The sequence below is a fragment of the Pristiophorus japonicus genome, chromosome 5, assembly GCF_044704955.1.
Source record: "Pristiophorus japonicus isolate sPriJap1 chromosome 5, sPriJap1.hap1, whole genome shotgun sequence".
NCBI lineage: Eukaryota > Metazoa > Chordata > Chondrichthyes > Pristiophoridae > Pristiophorus > Pristiophorus japonicus.
Window position 1 is genome coordinate 209,589,002 of NC_091981.1, and position 19,754 is coordinate 209,608,755.

The 19,754-nt window shown below is 45.8% G+C and overlaps 1 protein-coding gene across 1 annotated transcript in view; it reads left to right on the forward strand.

The window, feature by feature from the left end:
• The window catches only part of kcnh8 (potassium voltage-gated channel, subfamily H (eag-related), member 8), a 655,874-nt gene that overhangs the window by 152,834 nt on the left and 483,286 nt on the right, over positions 1 to 19,754 (forward strand). The window contains exon 2 of the mRNA XM_070880041.1: positions 1,054 to 1,287. Within this exon, the coding sequence (XP_070736142.1) occupies positions 1,054 to 1,287 (234 nt within the window). The remainder of the gene's footprint in view (positions 1 to 1,053; positions 1,288 to 19,754) is intronic.

Genomic DNA, 19,754 nt, shown 5'->3' on the forward strand with positions numbered 1-19,754 from the left:
GAAAACCTTCTGAAAGTCCAAATACACCACATCAACTGGTTCTCCCTTGTCCACTCGACTGGAAACATTCTCAAAAAATTCCAGAAGATTTGTCAAGCATGATTTCCCTTTCACAAATCCATGCTGACTTGGACCTATCATGTCACCTCTTTCCAAATGCGCTGCTATGACATCCTTAATAATTGATTCCATCAATTTCCCCACTACTGATGTCAGGCTGACCGGTCTATAATTTCCTGTTTTCTCTCTCCCTCCTTTTTTGTGATGAGAATGAAATTGTTATGGTTGATGACTTGATTTACTGTGTAACTGGACAATCACAGTTTAGTTTGAGAAAAACCTTACCAGAAACAATGTAAACATATATTTAAATGGTATCTGTCATTTATATAGTGCAGATCAATTCACTACAATTATTGTTGAGTTGGAAGACAACAGCCGAGAATAGCCAGTGAAAAATATATTTCCCTCACCATCCAGGGTAGCACTTCAGGAATTTCTGAATTAACATTTACCAGTAGCTTTTCAAGTAGAACAGAATCTCCATCAATCTATTAGTTGATGTAATCAACATGTTTTTATTTTGGTTTGCTTTCCATGCTGTCAATTAATCAGCTGGAACAATGGTCATGGAACTCCCACCTCAGGTTGACAGACATGGTTCCCGAGCTGTGTGAATCCCGTGGCCATGCAGAAAATTTAAAAAGTAGGTGGAAAAAAGCTCTTAAGTGCCTGTAAATGACCTCATAATGATTTTAATTGGGTCCCCCGCCGCTGCAGATCGGGTCAGCTCCACACTGACAGACATGTCTGTGGGAAAGGCGTGTGGGAGGGAACTGACAGCAGGTTCCCGATCCGCTGTCAAAAAAAAATGTTCCCACCCAACCTGCCATCGATCGCGCCCACTACCACCATGGAAAATTCAGCACTATGTTTGTAGTTTTTTGTGCTATTGTTTGAATCCACAAATGTGAAACGGTTAAATAAGCAGTAGCTAAATCAACCAAAGACCTACCATTTCTAATCAATTTTCTTTTCTCTGTTCTTTTATAGATAGTAATTTTATTCTTGCCAATGCGCAGGTGGCAAAGGGATTCCCTATAGTTTACTGCTCAGATGGCTTCTGTGAACTCACTGGGTTTGCCCGCACTGAAGTCATGCAGAAGAGTTGTAGCTGTAAGTTTTTATATGGAGCTGAAACAAATGAACAGATAACTCTTCAAATTGAGAAAGGTTTGGATGAAAAGACAGAATTCAAAGGAGATATCATGTTTTACAAGAAGAATGGTAAGTTAAAAAAAGCATTTTCTATAAAACCTACACTGTATTGAAAATCCTTGATTAGTCTTTGTGTATGCTGTTGAGAAGAATTGGAAGCAAATAGAATGTACTGCTTGCAATGCAATTGTGTCTCAAGCTAACTTTCTCTCACTTACCCATACCACCTAAGTGAAATGTTCTGCTGCTGGTGAGCATCCTGTTTTGTCGAAGTATGTTTTTGAGTATGACCATCACTGTTCATTTTGTAAATCTCTAAATTTAACTTTGCCATTTATTGGCCGTGTACAGTTATTACTTTTATTAAATCCACCAAGTTCCTCCTCTTGACTTATTTTAGGTTCCCTTGTACATATATATGCTCACTAACACTCCATTGTATAATCAGAATGAATATTGTGCAAAATATGGCAGTCATGGCACTCATAACTAATTTATAAATTAGGCATTATATTTTGCATAAACCAAGATTCAAAATTTCAAAATTGTATTTTAAATGTGATTATGAATAGAACGTGTTTTGGTGAATTATGGTAAAAACCTGGGCTCCAAAACTGCTGGGGCAGGAGAGCACAGAAAGCCTCATTCTTACCAGAATGGGAGCAGGAATTTAGAACCTGGTTAAATTGGGATTCTGTTCCAATTCCCCTGACCCTCTGGCAGTATTTTAACTCCCGCCCACTCAGGACAAGCAGAACAGTGGCCGTGTGGTAGGATTAAGTTGTAGAAAAAAGAAAAACCAACCCAGCCTTCCATGAACACGCCTACCTCTGGTTTAACCGGGGTGGGTTGGGGGTCTGGCGAGTAACCTACTCTCGGGAGGCAGGTCAGGAACTATAATATGTTAATGAAGCCGCGTATCTCAAATTTTAACAGCCATTTGGATATATAAGCTGTGGGCTGGGTTACCCAGGGGTCGGGAAACCCAGCAGTTAAAGGGAGGTGAGAGCTGCCAGACCCAGCAGTTCGTTGCTTTTCCAGCCAGGAGGAGCAGGAGAGCTACCCCTCAACCCTCCCAAGCTAACATGGGTGGTGCTGGGGGGAAGCAGTCTGTCTCGCTCAGATCTTCGGACACCACCATGATCCGATCGCCAGACCCCACAGTGACCCAGTCTCCAGATCCCCACTCCATGCAATCACTTCCCCCCGCAATCTCCCCCCCACCCACCCCCCACCCCCGCGCAATCTCCCCCTGTGATCTCATGTGATCAAATGCCATGTGTTTAAGCATCACATGAGTGGTGCCACATGTTTGGATGCCCTGTGATCAAATGTCACATGATCAAATCTCCAGGAATACATCAAAGTTGGCAACCTATTCCCTCCTCCTCTCCGTTCCCCAGCTGCGGCCTTGTACAGCAGGCTTTCTTGTTCGGCAGTGGCCCGCCTCTCAAACCCACTGTCTGCCGTGAAGTAAAAATGAGTACAAAAATTCTAATGAGGGTTTGCTATTATATTTGGCAAGGTCTCCGCCTTTCCCGTATTTCCGTGTTTTTCAGCTGCTGACCGTCACCCCCACTCCCTTCCTGCCTCTCAGTAAATATTGGGGCCTTAAAAATCCGAAGAGCGGCTGTGATAGAGCTTCCTCACGGCCTTCCCATTCCTGAATTCAGGCAAGTAAAAATGTTGCGAGGGTGGGAACGCCTCAGGAACATGCACAAACTCCCCACCGTCTAGACCCTTCAGCCATGAAGCTCCTGCCGGGAAAGTGGTGGGGGTGGTTAAAATCAGCCTTATTTGTTTTTGAAATATGACATTTTTGTAGATTGTGAATTGAATTGTCTGATTTCAAAAGTTGTCCAATGGCTGTAAATCCAAGACATCATTGTCCTCACAGCCTCATAGCTGTACACCATTTCCCTGCTGAATTATCACCATCTGTTTTCCTTGATGGTGATCAATGGGGAGAGGGAGCAGGGATGATATTTTATGAAACTGTGATACTTCACTTTGTATTATGAAAATATATCAGCTATCTCATTTTTTAATAGATTAAGAATGATCACTTTCCTTAAATTCACGAATTCTTCAGATTTCGCAATCAAAGTTGGACTTGGACCATCACATTTTAGGATATTTGAATATATTAGGGTGATGCATATGTTGACCCTTCCAGACAACTATATTCGGCAGAAATTGCTGCAGCGGCACCATTCAGAGTTAATGGTTCCTTACTGAAGGTTTTTGGGACAATGCTTGCCTGAATGGTAGCATCTGAATGCTTAACATGTCGAGGGCAAAAACAAAAAATTAAAAACTAAACAATTGGCAGAATGAATTTAAGTGCCATCAGGGGAAAAAAAAATAATTAACAGCGTTCCTACTTCTGAAGTGCATAGGTGTGGATATTGTCTGAAAAAGAATGATGCTCTGCAATGATATGCTCCTAGGTCGAACAGCCTGCTAACACTTACTGTCAAGGCTCTGTATAAAGAAAGGCCGCTTTGGTGAGCAAGAGGAAAGAGTCTCAAATAAAACTCAGTGCTGGGCAAGAAGGGAAGATTTTTTTAAAACACAAATGCTTCGTCATAGTATTAAGGGTTTAGTAGCAAATACATTTGTGAAATTATAATCCCTTATTTGAAAACCTGAGAAAGTACATTTGAAAGGATATTATATTATATTGGAATTATTGAGATAATGTTTATTTCTGAACCGTGCCTCTGATCCCCAGTGCTGAAGGGATAATTTAATGATGTATAACTCCCCATGGAGATACACTTACTCATCTCCCATCTGCTTCAGTACTGAACATCACTTCTACATTCAGAAAATATACTTCAACTCCAGCAACCTAGCTATACACACAAATTAAATGTCGAGGGCTGATGATTCAGTGGCAGATATTCAATGTGCTGAATGACATTAGGGCAGTAATTTTAACTTTGGTCAATAGTATAAAATTGCTGATATCAGATTGGCTGCCCATAATACACTCCGCCCGATTTGCCCTTTCATTGATTACACAGTTAAAATGGTCCCCAAGTGCTAGCTTCTCTTATTATCAGTAGCCCAAGCCTGAGGTGCCATCCTGCCCCTGTGCAGCTGCCCAGCTGCATTGATCCTGCACACAAAGTGTGCACAAGGCTCTCCAAGGCCCCACACAATTATGTAAATTCCCAGCAGCAGCTGGAGTCACTATAGTGCATCCGCGAGACTGAGAAATTTGTAGATAGAAAATTTCTGGAGGTGGTCACCGTGCAGCTTAAGACTGTGCAGGCAGAGAGGGAATGGGTGACTGCCAGACAGAAGAGGAGACCAGGCAGATAGTGCAGGAGCCTCCTGAGTGCATCTCACACTCCAACCAATATTCTGTTCTGAGTACTGGTGGGTGGCGATTGTTCCTCTGGAGAGTGCAGCCAGAGTCAAGTCCAAGGCATCACGGGTGGCTCAGCTGCACTGGAGAGTAGGAAGAAGAGTGGAAGAGCAATAGTGGTTGGGGGATTTGATAGTTAAGGGAGCAGACAGGCGTTTCTGCGGCCGTAGATGTGACTCCAGGATGGCATGTTTCCTCCCTAGTGCCAGGTTCAAGGATGTCACTGAGCGGCTGCATGACATTCTCAGCGGGGAGGGTGAACAGCCAGAGGTTGTGGTCCATATGACATAGGTAGAAAGAAGGATGAAGTGCAGGCAAGGGAGCAAGGAGAGAGATTAAAAACAAGACCTCAAAGGTAGTAATCTCTGGATTACTCCTGGTGCCAAGTGCTAGTGAGTACAGAAATAGGAGGATAGGGCAGATGAATGCGTGGCTGGAGAGATGGTGTAGGAGGGAAGACTTTAGATTCCTGAGGCATTGGACCATTTCTGGGGGAGGTGGGACGTGTACAAGCTGGATGGGTTGCACCTCAACAGAGCTGGGACCAATATCCTCGCGGGTCCTTGCGGGGGCGGTGGGGGGGGGGGGTGCGGCTGCTAGTGCTGTTGGGGAGAGTTTAAATTAACTTGGCAGGGGGCTGGGAACCTGAAAGTAGATTCAGAAGGGAGAGAAGCAAAGCTGGAATTGGAAAGGAAACAAAGGCTAGAAAATAGACAACAAGCGAGTTGGGCAGTGCTAAATGGTATATACTTCAATGCAAGGAGGCTAGGAAATAAGGCAGATGAGCTGAGAGCACTCGGGAGTATGATATTATAGCTATTACTGAGACATGGCTGGAAGAAGAGCAGGTATGTTAGCTCAACGTTCCTGGTTACAGGGTCTTCAGACGGGAGAGAGAGGGGATTAAAAAAGGAGGGGGTCACAGTATTGATTGAAGAAACAATTACAGCTGTGAGGAGGGATGTTATGTGAGAGGGATCATCAAATGAGGCCATATGAGTTGAATTGAAGAACAAAAAATGGGCGAACACACTGCTGGGAGAGTACTATAGACCCCCAAATAGTCAGAGGGAGATAGAAGAGCAAATATGTCGGCAAATTTCTGAGAAATGCAAAAACTCTAAGGCAGTAATAGTAGGGGATATCAACTACGCTAATATTAACTGAGATAGAATTAGTATGCATTCAGGAAAACTTTTTAGCCAGTATGTGCAGGCCAAACAAGGGAGGGAGCAGTTCTGTACTTAGTTTTAGGAAATGAAGCTGGGCAGGTGGAAGGGGTATCAGTGAGAGAGCATTTTGCTGCTAGTGATCATAAATCAGTTAGATTTAACATAGAAACATAGAAACATAGAAAATAGGTGCAGGAGTAGGCCATCCAGCCCTTCGAGCCTGCAACACCATTCAATAAGATCATGGCTAATCATTCCCTCAGTACCCCTTTCCTGCTTTCTCTCCATACCTCTTGATCCCCTTAGCCGTATGGGCCATATCCAACTCCCTCTTGAATATATCCAATGAACTGGCATCAACAACTCTCTGCGGCAAGCAATTCCACAGGTTAACAACTCTCTGAGTGAAGAAGTTTCTCCTCATCTCAGTCCTAAATGGCCTATCCCTATCCTAAGACTGTCTCCCCTGGTTCTGGACTTCCCCAACATCAGGAACATTCTTCCCACATCTAACCTGTCCCGTCCCGCCAGAATCTTATATGTTTCTATGAGATCCCCTCTCATCCTTCTAATCTCTAATGTATAAAGGCTCAGTTGATCCAGTCTCTCCTCATATGTCAGTCCAGCCATCCCAGGAATCAGTCTGGTGAACCTTCGCTGCACTCTCTCAATAGCAAGAACGCTCTTCCTCAGATTAGGAGACCAAAACTGAACACAATATTCCAGGTGAGACCTCACCATGGCCCTGTACAACTGCAGTAAGACCTCCCTGCTCCTATACTCAAATCCCCTAGCTATGAAGGCCAACATACCATTTGCCTTCTTTACCGCCTGCTGTACCTGTATGCCAACTTTCAATGATTGATGAACCATGAAACCCAGGTCTCGTTGCACCTCCCACTTTCCTAATCTGCCGCCATTCAGATAATATTCTGTCTTTGCGTTTTTTCCCCCAAAGTGGATAACCTCACATTTATCCACATTATACTGTATCTGCCATGCATTTGCCCACTCACCTAACCTGTCCAAGTCACCCTGCAGCCTCCGAGCGTCCTCCTCACAGCTCACACCACCACCCAGTTTAGTGTCATCTGCAAACATGGAGATATTACACTCAATTCCTTCATCCAAATCATTCATGTATATCATAAAGAGCTGGGGTCCCAGCACTGAGCCCTGCGGCACTCCACTAGTCACTGCCTGCCATTCTGAAAAGGACCCGTTAATCCCAACTCTCTGCTTTCTGTCTGCCAACCAGTTCTCTATCCACATCAGTATATTACTCCCAATAGCATGTTCCTTTTTTTTTGCACACCAATCTCTTGTGTGGGACCTTGTCAAAAGCCTTTTGAAAGTCCAAATACACTACATCCACTGGTTCGCCCTTGTCCACTCTATCAGTCGCATCCTCAAAAAATTCTGGAAGATTTGTCAAGCATGATTTCCCTTTCATAAATCCATGCTGACTTGGAACGATCCTGTCACTGCTTTCCAAATGCGCTGCTATTTCATCCTTAATAATCGATTCCAACATTTTCCCCACTACTGATGTCAGGCTAACCGATTTATAATTACCCGATTTCGCTCTCCCTCCCTTTTTAAAAAGGGGTGTTACATTAGCTACCTCCAGTCCTTAGGAACTAATCCAGAGTCGATAGACTGTTGGAAAATGATCACCAATGCATCCACTATTTCTAGGGCCACTTCCTTAAGTACTCTGGGATGCAGACTATCAGGCCCGGGTATTTATCGGCATTCAATCCCATCAATTTCCCTAACACAATTTCCCGCTTAATAAGGATATTCTTCAGTTCCTCCTTCTCACGAGAACCTCGGTCCCCTCGTACTTCCAGAAGGTTATTTATGTCTTCCTTCATGAAGTATTTGTTCAATTGGTTTGCCATTTCTTTGTTCCCCATCATAAATTCACCTGAATTCGACTGCAAGGGACCTACGTTTGTCTTCACTAATCTTTTTCTCCTCATATATCTATAGAAGCTTTTGCAGTCAGTTTTTATGTTCCCAGCAAGCTTCTTTTTGTACTCTATTTTCCCCCTCTTAATTAAACCCTTTGTCCTCCTCTGCTGAATTCTAAATTTCTCCCAGTCCTCAGGTTTGCTGCTTTGTCTGGCCAATTTGTATGCCTCTTCCTTGGATTTAACACTATCCTTAATTTCCTTTGTTAGCCACGGATGAGCCACCTTCCCCGTTTTATTTTTACACGGATGTACAATTGCTGAAGTTCATCCATGTCATCTTTAAATGTTTGCCATTGCCTATCCACCGCCAACCCTTTATGTATATTCTAGCTAATTCACGCCTCAAACTATCGAAGTTACCTTTCCTTAAGTTAACGCCCGTAGTTTCTGAATTAACTGTGTCACTCTCCATCTTATTAAAGAATTCTACCAGGGTAGTTATGGATAAACATAAGAACATGAGAAATAGGAGCAGGAGTAGGCCATATGGCCCCTCGAGCCTGCTCCGCCATTCAATAAGTGGACTGGAAAAAGCTACTTGAAGGTAAATGAGAGTCAGAGCAGTGGGAGGCATTCAAGGAGGAGATCCTGAGGGTTCAGAGCAAGTATGTTCCCTTAAAGAAAAAGGGTGGGATTAATACATCTTGAGCCCCCTGGATGTCAAGGGGCATGCAGGGTAGGATAAAGGCTTATGACAGATACCGAGGGCTCAATATTGCAGAAACCCTAGAGGCATGTAGAAAGTGCAGGGGTGAAATTTAAAAGGAAATTAGGAAAGCAAAGCGAGAGCATGAAAACATTTTGGCATGTAAATCAAGGAAGATCCAAAGATGTTTTATAAATACATTAAGAGCAAGAGGATAACTAAAGAAAGATTAAGGGCTAGAACCTGCACTTTTTTTGCATGCTTAACGCCCACTTAATGCCCATTTTACCGCTGAAATGACGTATAATGCTCAGATATTGCCCATTTAGCCACAAAATGGAAACTGACGGCCATTTTTAGGAAACTTATTGCCGAGCATTACTTTCCCATGCACTTAACGCCGGGAAAAAATATTACCTCCCGCCCACTTTTTTGGGGGTGGTATCAGCAGAATGGACAAAATCAATGGCCATAATAATATTAATTTCCAGCATTAATTTCCGTACTGACTTAACGCCGAGATTCAATAATACCACCCGCCCACTTTTTTTTGTCGTGAAAAGCATATTTACCAAAACTAATGCCAAGCAAATTGCCCAGCATCAATTTCACCACCTCGCACATATATCGCCCACAATATCACTCGCCCAAAAAAATGGCCACAAAAAGTGGAACTATTCTGAACTAATGCCAGCGGTGTGGCTGGCATTTTTAAAATCCCACTCTTATGTGAGGAGCTGATATCTGAACGATTTTCCTGAAAGAGTGTTGATGTGAGTGACAACGCTGACACACTGCTGTGTGTGTGCAGCTCAGACATCAATGGTGCCCATTAACTTGGTGCCAGTTAAAGTTTACATTGATTGATGTTAAGTTGTACTTAACCCTTTCATGTTAAGGAATCACCAGTGGATAATGGTGCAGTTATCTGAGACAATGCGCAACAAGATTATGTTCAGTAACAAAAATTTTAAACCTACATTGGTCTGAAATCATAAGCATCACAGGCAATAACATCCAACCCCCGCCCATACCCTACTTTTTCCACCATTGATATAAATCACATGTTCAACATATCCAGCAACACAGAATACAAAGGCAAAGCAGGAGCGTGGTCCCCAGCCCCCATACATTGCAACAAATTGCATACACCCAGGTGGAGATATAACACAGCCATCACCTGCGGACATGCACCTCACTTTCCTTCCCCCCTATCCTTCTTCTCTCCAACTCTACCCCTTCCCCTCCTTGCTCCACGGTGCCTGGCCGAGGAGCTCCTCAGGCGGTGCCTCAGTGGGGGCTGATGAAGGCAGATGCGGTCGTTGGACAGGTCCGGGAGCGGGGGGTGCCAAGGAGCAACATTCTCTGATGTAGAAGCAAGATCTTGGTCCTTGCTCTCATCTGTCGTTCGCAGTGGTGGTGCGGAACCTAGGGGTGGAGTGCCACGCTCGGGCACTACTGGGAGGCCTGTGGCAGCAGTGTTCCTGGCTATCGCATCCAGGGCCTCCACCATCCACGGAATGTACTTGGTCATGGTGCCGGAAACAATGGTCAGCTGTTGGGATATGCCCCTCAATGCTTCGATGAGCTGGTCACCAATGTCTACAGTCCTCCTCGACAACTGTACCATCTCTCCGCTGTCAAGTCGCGCTCGTGGAACAGACCTGCCGCGTCCATGGGACCTCTGCGGGGTCGGCACCATCCTGGGGACAAATGGGGTGCCCTTGGCGAGGTGCTTGGGGCCGATACCTCCAGAGTGGAGGCGGGAATGACCAGAGGACCACTAGATGGCCTTGGGGTGGAATGGCTTCTGGAGTGTGGCGATGCAGGTTCCTCGAAGTCCACGCTCTCTTCCGTGGAGAACAGACCCAACAGATTGATGGGAGAGAATCGGCGCACCTCAGCACCAAATTGTCCTCCAACTCCTGCCCCCACCTTCTGGCCTCTGTGGTCTTGCTTTGGGACGCACTGCTGGCTGAGCTGCAAAACACAAATGAGGTTATTAGAGGAGAAGGGGGTGCTAGGGTCACAAGGTGAGTCCAGCGCTACACACAGCATATGCACGACAAAAGCACCACCGCTCTCAAAATCATTGCAGACATCACATTTCATGACCATCAACACATTTGCATTCCAATGATTTTCATTAGGCCATCATTATTTCGATGATAATTTTAGAAATCATCTATCATATATGATTGTTTGGATATGAGTGGGTGTGGCATCTATTGACTTTACATCACGCAATGGTGTAAGCTTTACTAACATGGCATTACTTCAGGGTCTGCAGATGCATCCGTGGCTGTCTGGGTGTGCTTCCCCACGAGTGTGAGCACACACTCCTCCATGTCAGTGATGTCGCTGGGGACTGGTGGCCCCTCACTCGTTCGCCTCTGCACGGACCTCATCGTTGATAGCTTCTTCTGTACAAGGTGACAGGACGACATGGCATGAGATCATTGCATGATATCATTGCTAGGTACTGTCACAGACGCTGATACAACACACAACCGATAGATGTAATCATGATTATTATGATAATTATCATTGTTTACCTAAAGATGTACACCGTGACTGCAGGCTTTGAGTAAAACATTCCCAGTAAAAGTGAAAGACCTCACATCTGCTGATAGTCATTCATGACTGTTACAAACCAAATTATACAAATACATAAGTACATGTAAATCAATGTAATACTCTTGCGGATCCCACAAGGTCGTTCCATCGTATGCGGCATTGGTTGCCCTCACGCATCTCGTTGGTCACCGATGAGACCACCTCTGCTATCTCGGTCCATATCTTCTGGTATGCCTTTGGGGTAGGCTTCCCACGCCCTCCCTGTGTCAAATCACCCCAACGTAACTTGACCTCCTGCAGGAGGGAGGCATTTTCCTCATCCGAGAAACTCGTGGCTCTTTTGCGCCCTCCAATGTGCTCTTCTCCCCCCTCATTGCTCTCTCCAGCGTCAGTCTCCACAGCGCGCTGTGATGCCTCCTCCTCTCTCTCCATTATAGGCCAAATTTGGACAAATATGTGGCTGGTAACAGCTACTTTTTGTTTGCCTACTTGCTGTGAAGTTCTAAAGTCTCCCTCCTTCCTCCCAAAGAAGCCACACCAGACCACGCCTTCAGTTCCTCTGAGTTCCCTCTCTCTCTGTCTCCTCTTCTGCGCATGTCATGATGATCCTTGACCTCTAGAATCGTGGGAATCGAGCATTGTCATACTGTTGCTAAGGATGGCCACACTTTAAGGCAGAAGGTCAAAAAAATGTAATACTACCGCCCATTTTATATCGCTTGCGGTAACGCCCATTTTCAAAAGTGGAACTAGGTGCTTTTAGACTGGACGAGAAGCCGGCGATCTGAAAACCCTTTTAACACCTACGCCGGAAATATCGCCCATTTTGATTATATCCACACAAGTGGAGGTGCTAACCCTAAGACCAATTAGAGTCCATGAAGGTAATCTATCTATCTCAGCCTTGACTATATTCAGGGACTCAGCATCCACAGCCCTCATCTTTAATATATATAAGATAACATGCAATAGCTTCTCCCACTGCCCCCACCACGCCGCCCAACCCTGCCCCCCCACCCGCCAGCCTGCTACACAATACATCTTGGCCATATAATTGAAGAAAGTAGTTTGTGCAGCAGCAGAAAAACTTGGAGCAGCAGCAGTAAGGCATGGGCCAGCAGACCGGGAGCAGCACCAACAGCAGTCTACAGAACCAGTGGGAACCTGTTCAACCTTCATCGTCTCCAGGTCAGATCCAAGACAGTCCCAACCTCTGTCGTTGAGCTACAGTACTCGGATGACGCTTGCACCTGTGCACAGTCAGAGGCTGAACTCTAAGTCATTGTCAACATCTTCACTGAGGCGTACGAAAGCATGGGCCTTACACTAAACATCCGTAAGTCAAAGGTTCTGCACCTACCTGACCCCGCCATACAGCACTGCCGCCCAGTCTTCACGATCCACAGCACGGCCCTGGACAACGTAGACCACTTTCCATATCTCAGGAGCCTATTATTAGCAAGGGCAGACATCGACGACGAGGTTCAACACTGCCACCAGTGCACCAACGCAGTCTTCAGCCACCTGAGGAAGAGAGTGTTCGAAGATCAGGCCCTCAAATCTGGCACCAAGCTTATGGTCTACAGGCTGTAGTGATACCTGCCCTCCTGTATGGCTCAGAGACGTGGACCATATACAGTAGACACCTCAAATCACTGAAGAAATACCATCAACAATGTCTCAAGCAACATCCTGCAAATCCCCTGGGAGGACAGATGCACCAACATTAGCGTCCTCGATCAGACCAACATCCCCAGCATCGAAGCACTGACCACACTCGACCAGCTCCGTTGGGCAGGCCACATTGTTCGCATGCCCGACACGAGACTCCCAAAGCAAGTGCTCTACTCAGAATTCCTGCACGGCATGCGAGCCCAAGGTGGGCAGAGGAAACGTTTCAAGGACACCCTCAAAGCCTCCTTGATAAAATGCAACATCCCCACCGACACCTGGGAGTCCCTGGCCAAAGACCGCCCTAAGTGGAGGAAGTGCATCCGGGAGGGCGCTGAGCACCTCGAGTCTCGTCGCCGAGAGCATGCAGAAAACAAGCACAGGCAGAGAAAGGAGTGTGCATGGTGTAAAATTCTCTTATTTTTATTAGAATTTTAATTAAGAATACAATCCCGAGTGGTTCTGGAGTTGTTTCCAGGTTCTTTTGATTGTTTCAGTGATTTCAATATACAGTATTATCGAAAATGTGGTGTGGCAAAAAAATTTATATTTCGGTTTTACTCGAACATATTTCTTTCCAAATTACCATCCTGCACTACCCAGTGGGTGGTTCCAGGATATGGAGTTTTGTTTCAATAATTATATAGCTTTGTTATGGAGCCTGAATTACTTCTTGTTTTATTTCTCCCAAGTAGGAGTGGGAGTGATGTACGTGGAAAAGAAGCATTCATGCATCATTCATCTTATGAGCCCTTTATTCACACACAGGCATTTTCAGTGGAGCTAAAAATAAAGATTTCTAGAAGAACTGTGCAGCACAAATACAACAGCGATTGAGTAACGTTTTTCACAATCAAGCTGATTTGACCAGTTTGATGTATTTAAATCTTTTCAATTCCTTTCTTTTTAAGACAGGTTGGCATGGATTTTCCAGGGCCTATGACCATGTACGCACGCGATGCGCATGTGCGAAAACCTGGAACTTGCGATCTGCCAAGTTTCAGCTTGACAGCTTGTACGAATCCGAAGGAAATTAACATTTTCTGGTGCAGAATTGGGCTATTTGCTCAGTGAATGCCCACAAAACTCTTATGCCTGGTAAAAGCAGACATAAGGCCTTTTACCAGCGTAAACATTTAAATAAATTTTAAAATAATTTTTAAAAAATCATTTAAACATTCAAAAATCTTAAAATTAGTTTAGGTTATTTTTGGCCCCTTTAAAAATGTTTAAATTTAGTTATTTTTTAATTTAATTTTTGTTTTAAATGTTTAATTAAATTGTGGGGCTAAAATTCTGGTCAGAGGCTTCCTTCGGATGAACGCCTCCAACCTGAAAATTTTTTGTGAAAGTACCTGGTGGTCCCGGAGGTGCCTTTGATTCCGGCTGGAGGCCTTCATTCAATGTGCAGCGTACGGGGAGATGTGTAAAAGCTGGAATCATGTGGGCATGGCCCACCAATCACTCTGCAGTATTCTCTTTGATAATAATGGGAACTTCGTTTTTACAAATTCTCATTATTAGCAATGAGAACAACCCCCTAAAACAAGAAACACAACATAATAAATAAATTAAACACCTCACATATTTAAAATGAATTGAAATTAAAGTTAAATGTTTTAGACAAAACAAATATTTTTTGAATTTTTTTTAATGGTTTTTAATACGGTTTAAAATAAACTTACCTTAGTGGACAGAGTTTTTAACATAAAAATTGTTTTTTTAATTGAATTTTTATATGTTTTAAAACTCTTACATTGGTAAAAGTAGGCTATGCGCCTGCTTTCCCCAGGCGCAAGAGTTTGAAGGACATTCGCTGGGCATGAGTTGGGCAAATAGCCCAATCTCACCCATGCGGAGGATCTGTCAAGGCAAATCTTGACAGATCGAAAAAGCCGTTTTATGGCACATGCGCATCACGCCCCGAAAACCGGCTTTTGCGAGGCCTTGCCGGGTCTGTCCACACTTCATGTGGCTGGAATTTTAGCCCCCATATTTAATTAATTTTAAACAAGTGATGATTTATTTTTATTTAGGTTGTGTGAAAAGCTATTTTTTATGTAATTCCCATTAAGTTTATGGGGATTCCATACATAAATGGAATCTCCATCATCATCATCATAGTCAGTCCCTCGAAATTGAGGAAGACTTGCTTCCACTCTAAAAGTGAGTTCTTAGAGTCTCTGTCACAGATGGGACAGACAGTCATTGAAGTAAAGGGTGGGTGGGGAGTCTGGTTTGCTCCTTCCACTGCCTGCACTTGCTTTCTGCATGCTCTCGGCGACGAGACTCGAGGTACTCAGCGCCCTCCCAAATGCTCTTCCTCCACTTAGGGTAGTCTTTGGCCAGGGAATCCCAGGTGTCGGTGAGGATGTTGCATTTTATCAAGGAGGTTTTGAGGTTGTCCTTGAAACGTTTCCTTTGTCCACCTGCGGCTCGCTTGCTGTGGAGGAGTTCCGAGTAGAGCGCTTGCTTTGGGAGTCTTGTGTCAGACATGCGAACTGTCATGTATCTCACATTACTGTATATAACTGTATCTTACCATGCTATACATGACTGTAACTGGATATGACCTGTAACAATAAGCACACCTTACCTCCAGGGATGCACTTGCAGGAGACACTCCATACCTGTCCCACTGAGGTATATTAACAGAGGTCTCAGGCAAGTGCAGCACTGGAGAGCTGGAATTAAAGGTGCAAGTCCTGCGTGACCTTGACTTCAGCATGTGTCTCGTGTAAGTCAGTACATTAGAGTCAGGACTTAACAGTGGCGACGAGGATGGGATCACAGAATCCACAGAATGGTTACCAACAACTCAGATGAGGAATACAATGCTGGAGACAATTGGGATGACTTTATAGAAAGACTCCAATAAAGCTTTGTGACCAAAGACTGGCTGGGCGATGATAAGGCAGACAAGAGAAGAGCCCATCTCTTGACCAGCTGTGGCTCGAAAACATACGTTTTAATTAAAGACCTGCTGGCACCCGAGAAACCAGCAAGCAAGTCGTTTGAGGAGTTGAGCACACTGGTGAGAGACCACCTGAAGCCAGCGAACAGTCTACACATGACCAGACACAGGTTCTACAACTACAGACGCTGTGTGGGCCAAAGCATACCCGACTTCGTGGCGGAACTTCGGAGGCTGGCTGGTTCATGTGAGTTCCCCGATGAACTAAGGAGAGAAGTACTGAGAGACTTTTTTATTGAAGGAATAGGCCATGCAGGCATATTCCAAAAGCTTATAGAGACTAAGAACTTGACTCTAGAGGCAGCAGCACTGGTCGCACAGATGTTCTTGGCACACGAAGAAGAAACAAGGCTGATCTATACTTCGGGTACGACAACCAACGAGGTATCGGAACAAGGGGTTCACATTGTGAAACAAACCGCTACCCCCACACACAGACAAAGGCAGGAGAGCAGGCCTTCAACAGCAGACAGTGGCACCAGAAGCCATCAAAATCAAGGGCCACATGAACGGCCGATCACACCTCATCAACCCACAATGCGAGCAATCAACAACAGATTGAGAGAAGCTCAAGGGAGATCAGCCAGACGCAGCTCATCCTTCGGAAACAATGGAAACGGTCTGTGTTGGAGATGTGGGGGAAGGCACTCAACCAGGGTGTGTCGATTTCAGCATGCCATTTACAGAAACTGCAATTACATAGGGCATCTGGCTCGCATGTGCAGAAAAACAGCAGCTCGGCTGGTATACGAATCGGAAGGGTCGGAAAGCGGACCAGAAGACGATTGGAACAGTGCACGGGATGCCGAGGTATTGCGGGTTAACACGATCAATGTCCACTGTTCTTACACCAAGACGCCTCCAATTATTATGAAGGTTCTACTTAACGGGATACCCGTCAACATGGAACTGGACACAGGGGCCAGTCAATCCCTCATGAGCGTTCAACAATTTGAACAGCTGTGGCCGCACAAAAGCAACAGACCAAAATTCACAAAGATCGACACCAAACTAAGAACCTATACTCAAGAAATCGTCCCAGTCCTTGGCAGCACCATGCCCTCAGTCACACACAAAGGGACGGTGAACCGACTTTCCCTGTGGATTGTCCCCGGGGATCTCCCAGCCCTGTTGGGGAGAAGCTGGCTAGGAGAACTTAATTGGAAATGGGATGATGTTCACGCCATGTCGTCAGAGGAACGGACCTCCTGCTCAACAGTTCTAAGCCATTTTGAACATCTCTTTCAGCCAGGTGTGGGCACATTCAAAGGGGCTAAAGTTAGAATCTACATCACACAGAATGCCAGACCGGTCCATCACAAGGCTAGAGCTGTGCCTTATGTGATGAGGGAAAAGATTGAAAATGAACTGGACCGGCTTCTGCGGGAAGGCATAATTTCTCCCGTGGAATTCAGCGACTGGGCAAGCCCCATCGTCCCCGTCATGAAGCCTGATGGATCCATGCGAATCTGTGGGGATTACAAGTCTACCATAAACAGAGTCTCCCTACAGGACCAATACCCGCTGCCTAGAGCGGAGGACCTATTTGCCACGTTGGCTGGAGGAAAACTTTTCTCGAAACTTGACCTCACATCTGTGTATATGACGCAAGAACTGACCGAAGAGTCTAAGCTACTCACCACCATCAACACACATCGAGGTCTTTTTGTGTACAATCGATGCCATTTGGCATCAGGTTGGCAGCTGCTATATTCCAGCACAACATGGAGAGTCTGCTCAAGTCCATCCCGGGGACGGTTGTGTTTCAAGATGACATACTCATCACGGGCAGGGACACCGACTCTCATCTCCGCAATCTTGAGGAAGTACTAAGTCGATTGGATCGGGTAGGCCGAAGAGTTAAGAAATCTAAGCGTCTGTTTCTCGTGCCTGAGGTTGCATTTTTGGGCAGAAGGATTGCCACTGATGGAATCTGCCCAACCGAATCCAAAACCAAAGCGATTCGCCTGGCACCCAGGCCCCGGAATGTCTTGGAACTGCGCACCTTTCTCGGGCTACTCAATTACTTTGGGAACTTTATGCAGAGCTTGAGCACGCTGCTGGAGCCTCTCCACGTGCTACTCAGAAAGGGGTGCGATTGGTTTTGGAGGGACGCCCAAGAACGTGTCTTCAATAAGGCATGCAACCTTCTACGTTCCAAAAGTGTTTATTAGCCTTTTTTGGCCCAGGTAAAAAGTTAGTCCTTACGTGTGATGTGTCAGCGCACGGGGTCGGGTGCGTTTTATAGCACGTCAATGATGCGGGTAAATTGCAGCCCGTTGCTTATGCCTCCAGGTCACTTTCGCGGGCGGAGCGCGGGCACGGTATGGTTGAGAAGGAGGCGCTCGCGTGCGTGTACGGTGTCAAAAAGATGCACCAATACCTTTTCGGGGCCAAATTTGCGTTAGAAACCGACCATAAACTCCTCATGTCCCTGCTATTCGAGTGCAAGGCAATCAACGCCAACGCCTCGGCGCGCATTCAGCGGTGGGCACTCATGCTGGCAGCTTATGACTATACGATAAGGCACAGACCAGGCACAGACAGCTGTGCCGACACGCTTAGCAGGCTACCCCTGGCAACCCAGAAGGGTCCGCGAACAGGACTGTAAGATGGTCATGGCAATCAATGCCTTTGAATCCACAGGTTCACCCATGATGGCTCGTCAAATCAGAGCCTGGACGACCAGCGACCCCACGTTATCTAGTTAAAAGATGTGTTTTAACCGGTGACTGGGCAGAGGCTCGCGATGCCTGCCCCGAGGAGGTCAAACCCTTCCATAGGCGCATGCATGAACTATCACTACAGGCAGACTGCCTGATGTGGGGCAGCCGAGTAGTTATGCCCTTACGAGGCAGGGAGGCATTTGTCCGGGAGCTCCATCGCGAGCACCCGGGGATCGTCCTTATGAAGGCCATAGCTAGATCTCATGTCTGGTGGCCTGGCATTGACGTGGACTTGGAGCTCTACGTCCGTCGGTGCACCATTTGTGCCCAACTCATAATGCCCCCAGGGAGGCCCCCCTAAGCCCCTGGCCCTGGCCCACCAAACCGTGGTCGCGGGTGCATGTAGACTATGCGGGTCCATTCATGGGCAAAATGTTCCTCGTAGTCGTTGATGCATTTTCAAAATGGATCGAGTGCACCATTTTAAACTCGAGCACCACCTCCACCACTGTGGAGAGCCTTAGAACCATGTTTGCAATGCATGGAATTCCTGACATATTGGTCAGTGATAATGGTCCATGCTTCACCAGCGCAGAATTTCACGATTTTATAGTTGACCACGGTATGAATCATGTTAAGACGGCACCTTTCAAGCCGGCCTCCAATGGCCAGGCGGAGCGAGCAGTGCAGATCATTAAACAAGGCATGCTCAGAATCCAAGGTCGTACGCTGCAGAGCCGCCTATTGCGACTGCTGCTAGCATACAGATCTCGTCCGCATTCGTTGACTGGGGTTCCCCCCGCGCAACTATTGATGAAATGAACCTTAAAGACCAGGCTCTCATTAATCCTCCCAGACATGCATGAAATTGTTGAGGCTAAGCATCAAAAGCTAACTGAGTATCATGACCGAAATTCGAGGGGGAGGTGGAATGAGATAGGGGACAAAGTGTTTGCGCTAAACTATGGCAGGGGTCCCAAATGGCTTGCAGGGACAGTAACAGACAAAGAGGGAAACAGGCTACTGGTTGTATAAATGGACAATGGCCAAACTTGCCGGAGGCATGTAGACCAAGTAAAAAGTAGATTCACTGATAACACTGAAGAACCAGAGGCAGACTACAATGTGGAACTCACACCACAACTGGTGGACAGACAGGTGGAACAACCTGAGGAAAGGGCAGTCTCAACAGACAGCCCAGGTGAGATACCAGCAATCACACCGAACGAAAAACAGGCACCAAGGCAAACAACTGAACCATGACTAAGACGCTCCACGTGAGAGTGCAGACCACCTGAGAGACTGAATCTATAAAGGCAATAAGACCTTGGGGGAGGATGATGTCATGTATCTCACATTACTGTATATAACTGTATCTTACCATGCTATACATGACTGTAACTGGATATGACCTGTAACAATAAGCATACCTTACCACCAGGTGTGCACTTGCAGGAGACATTCCATACCTGTCT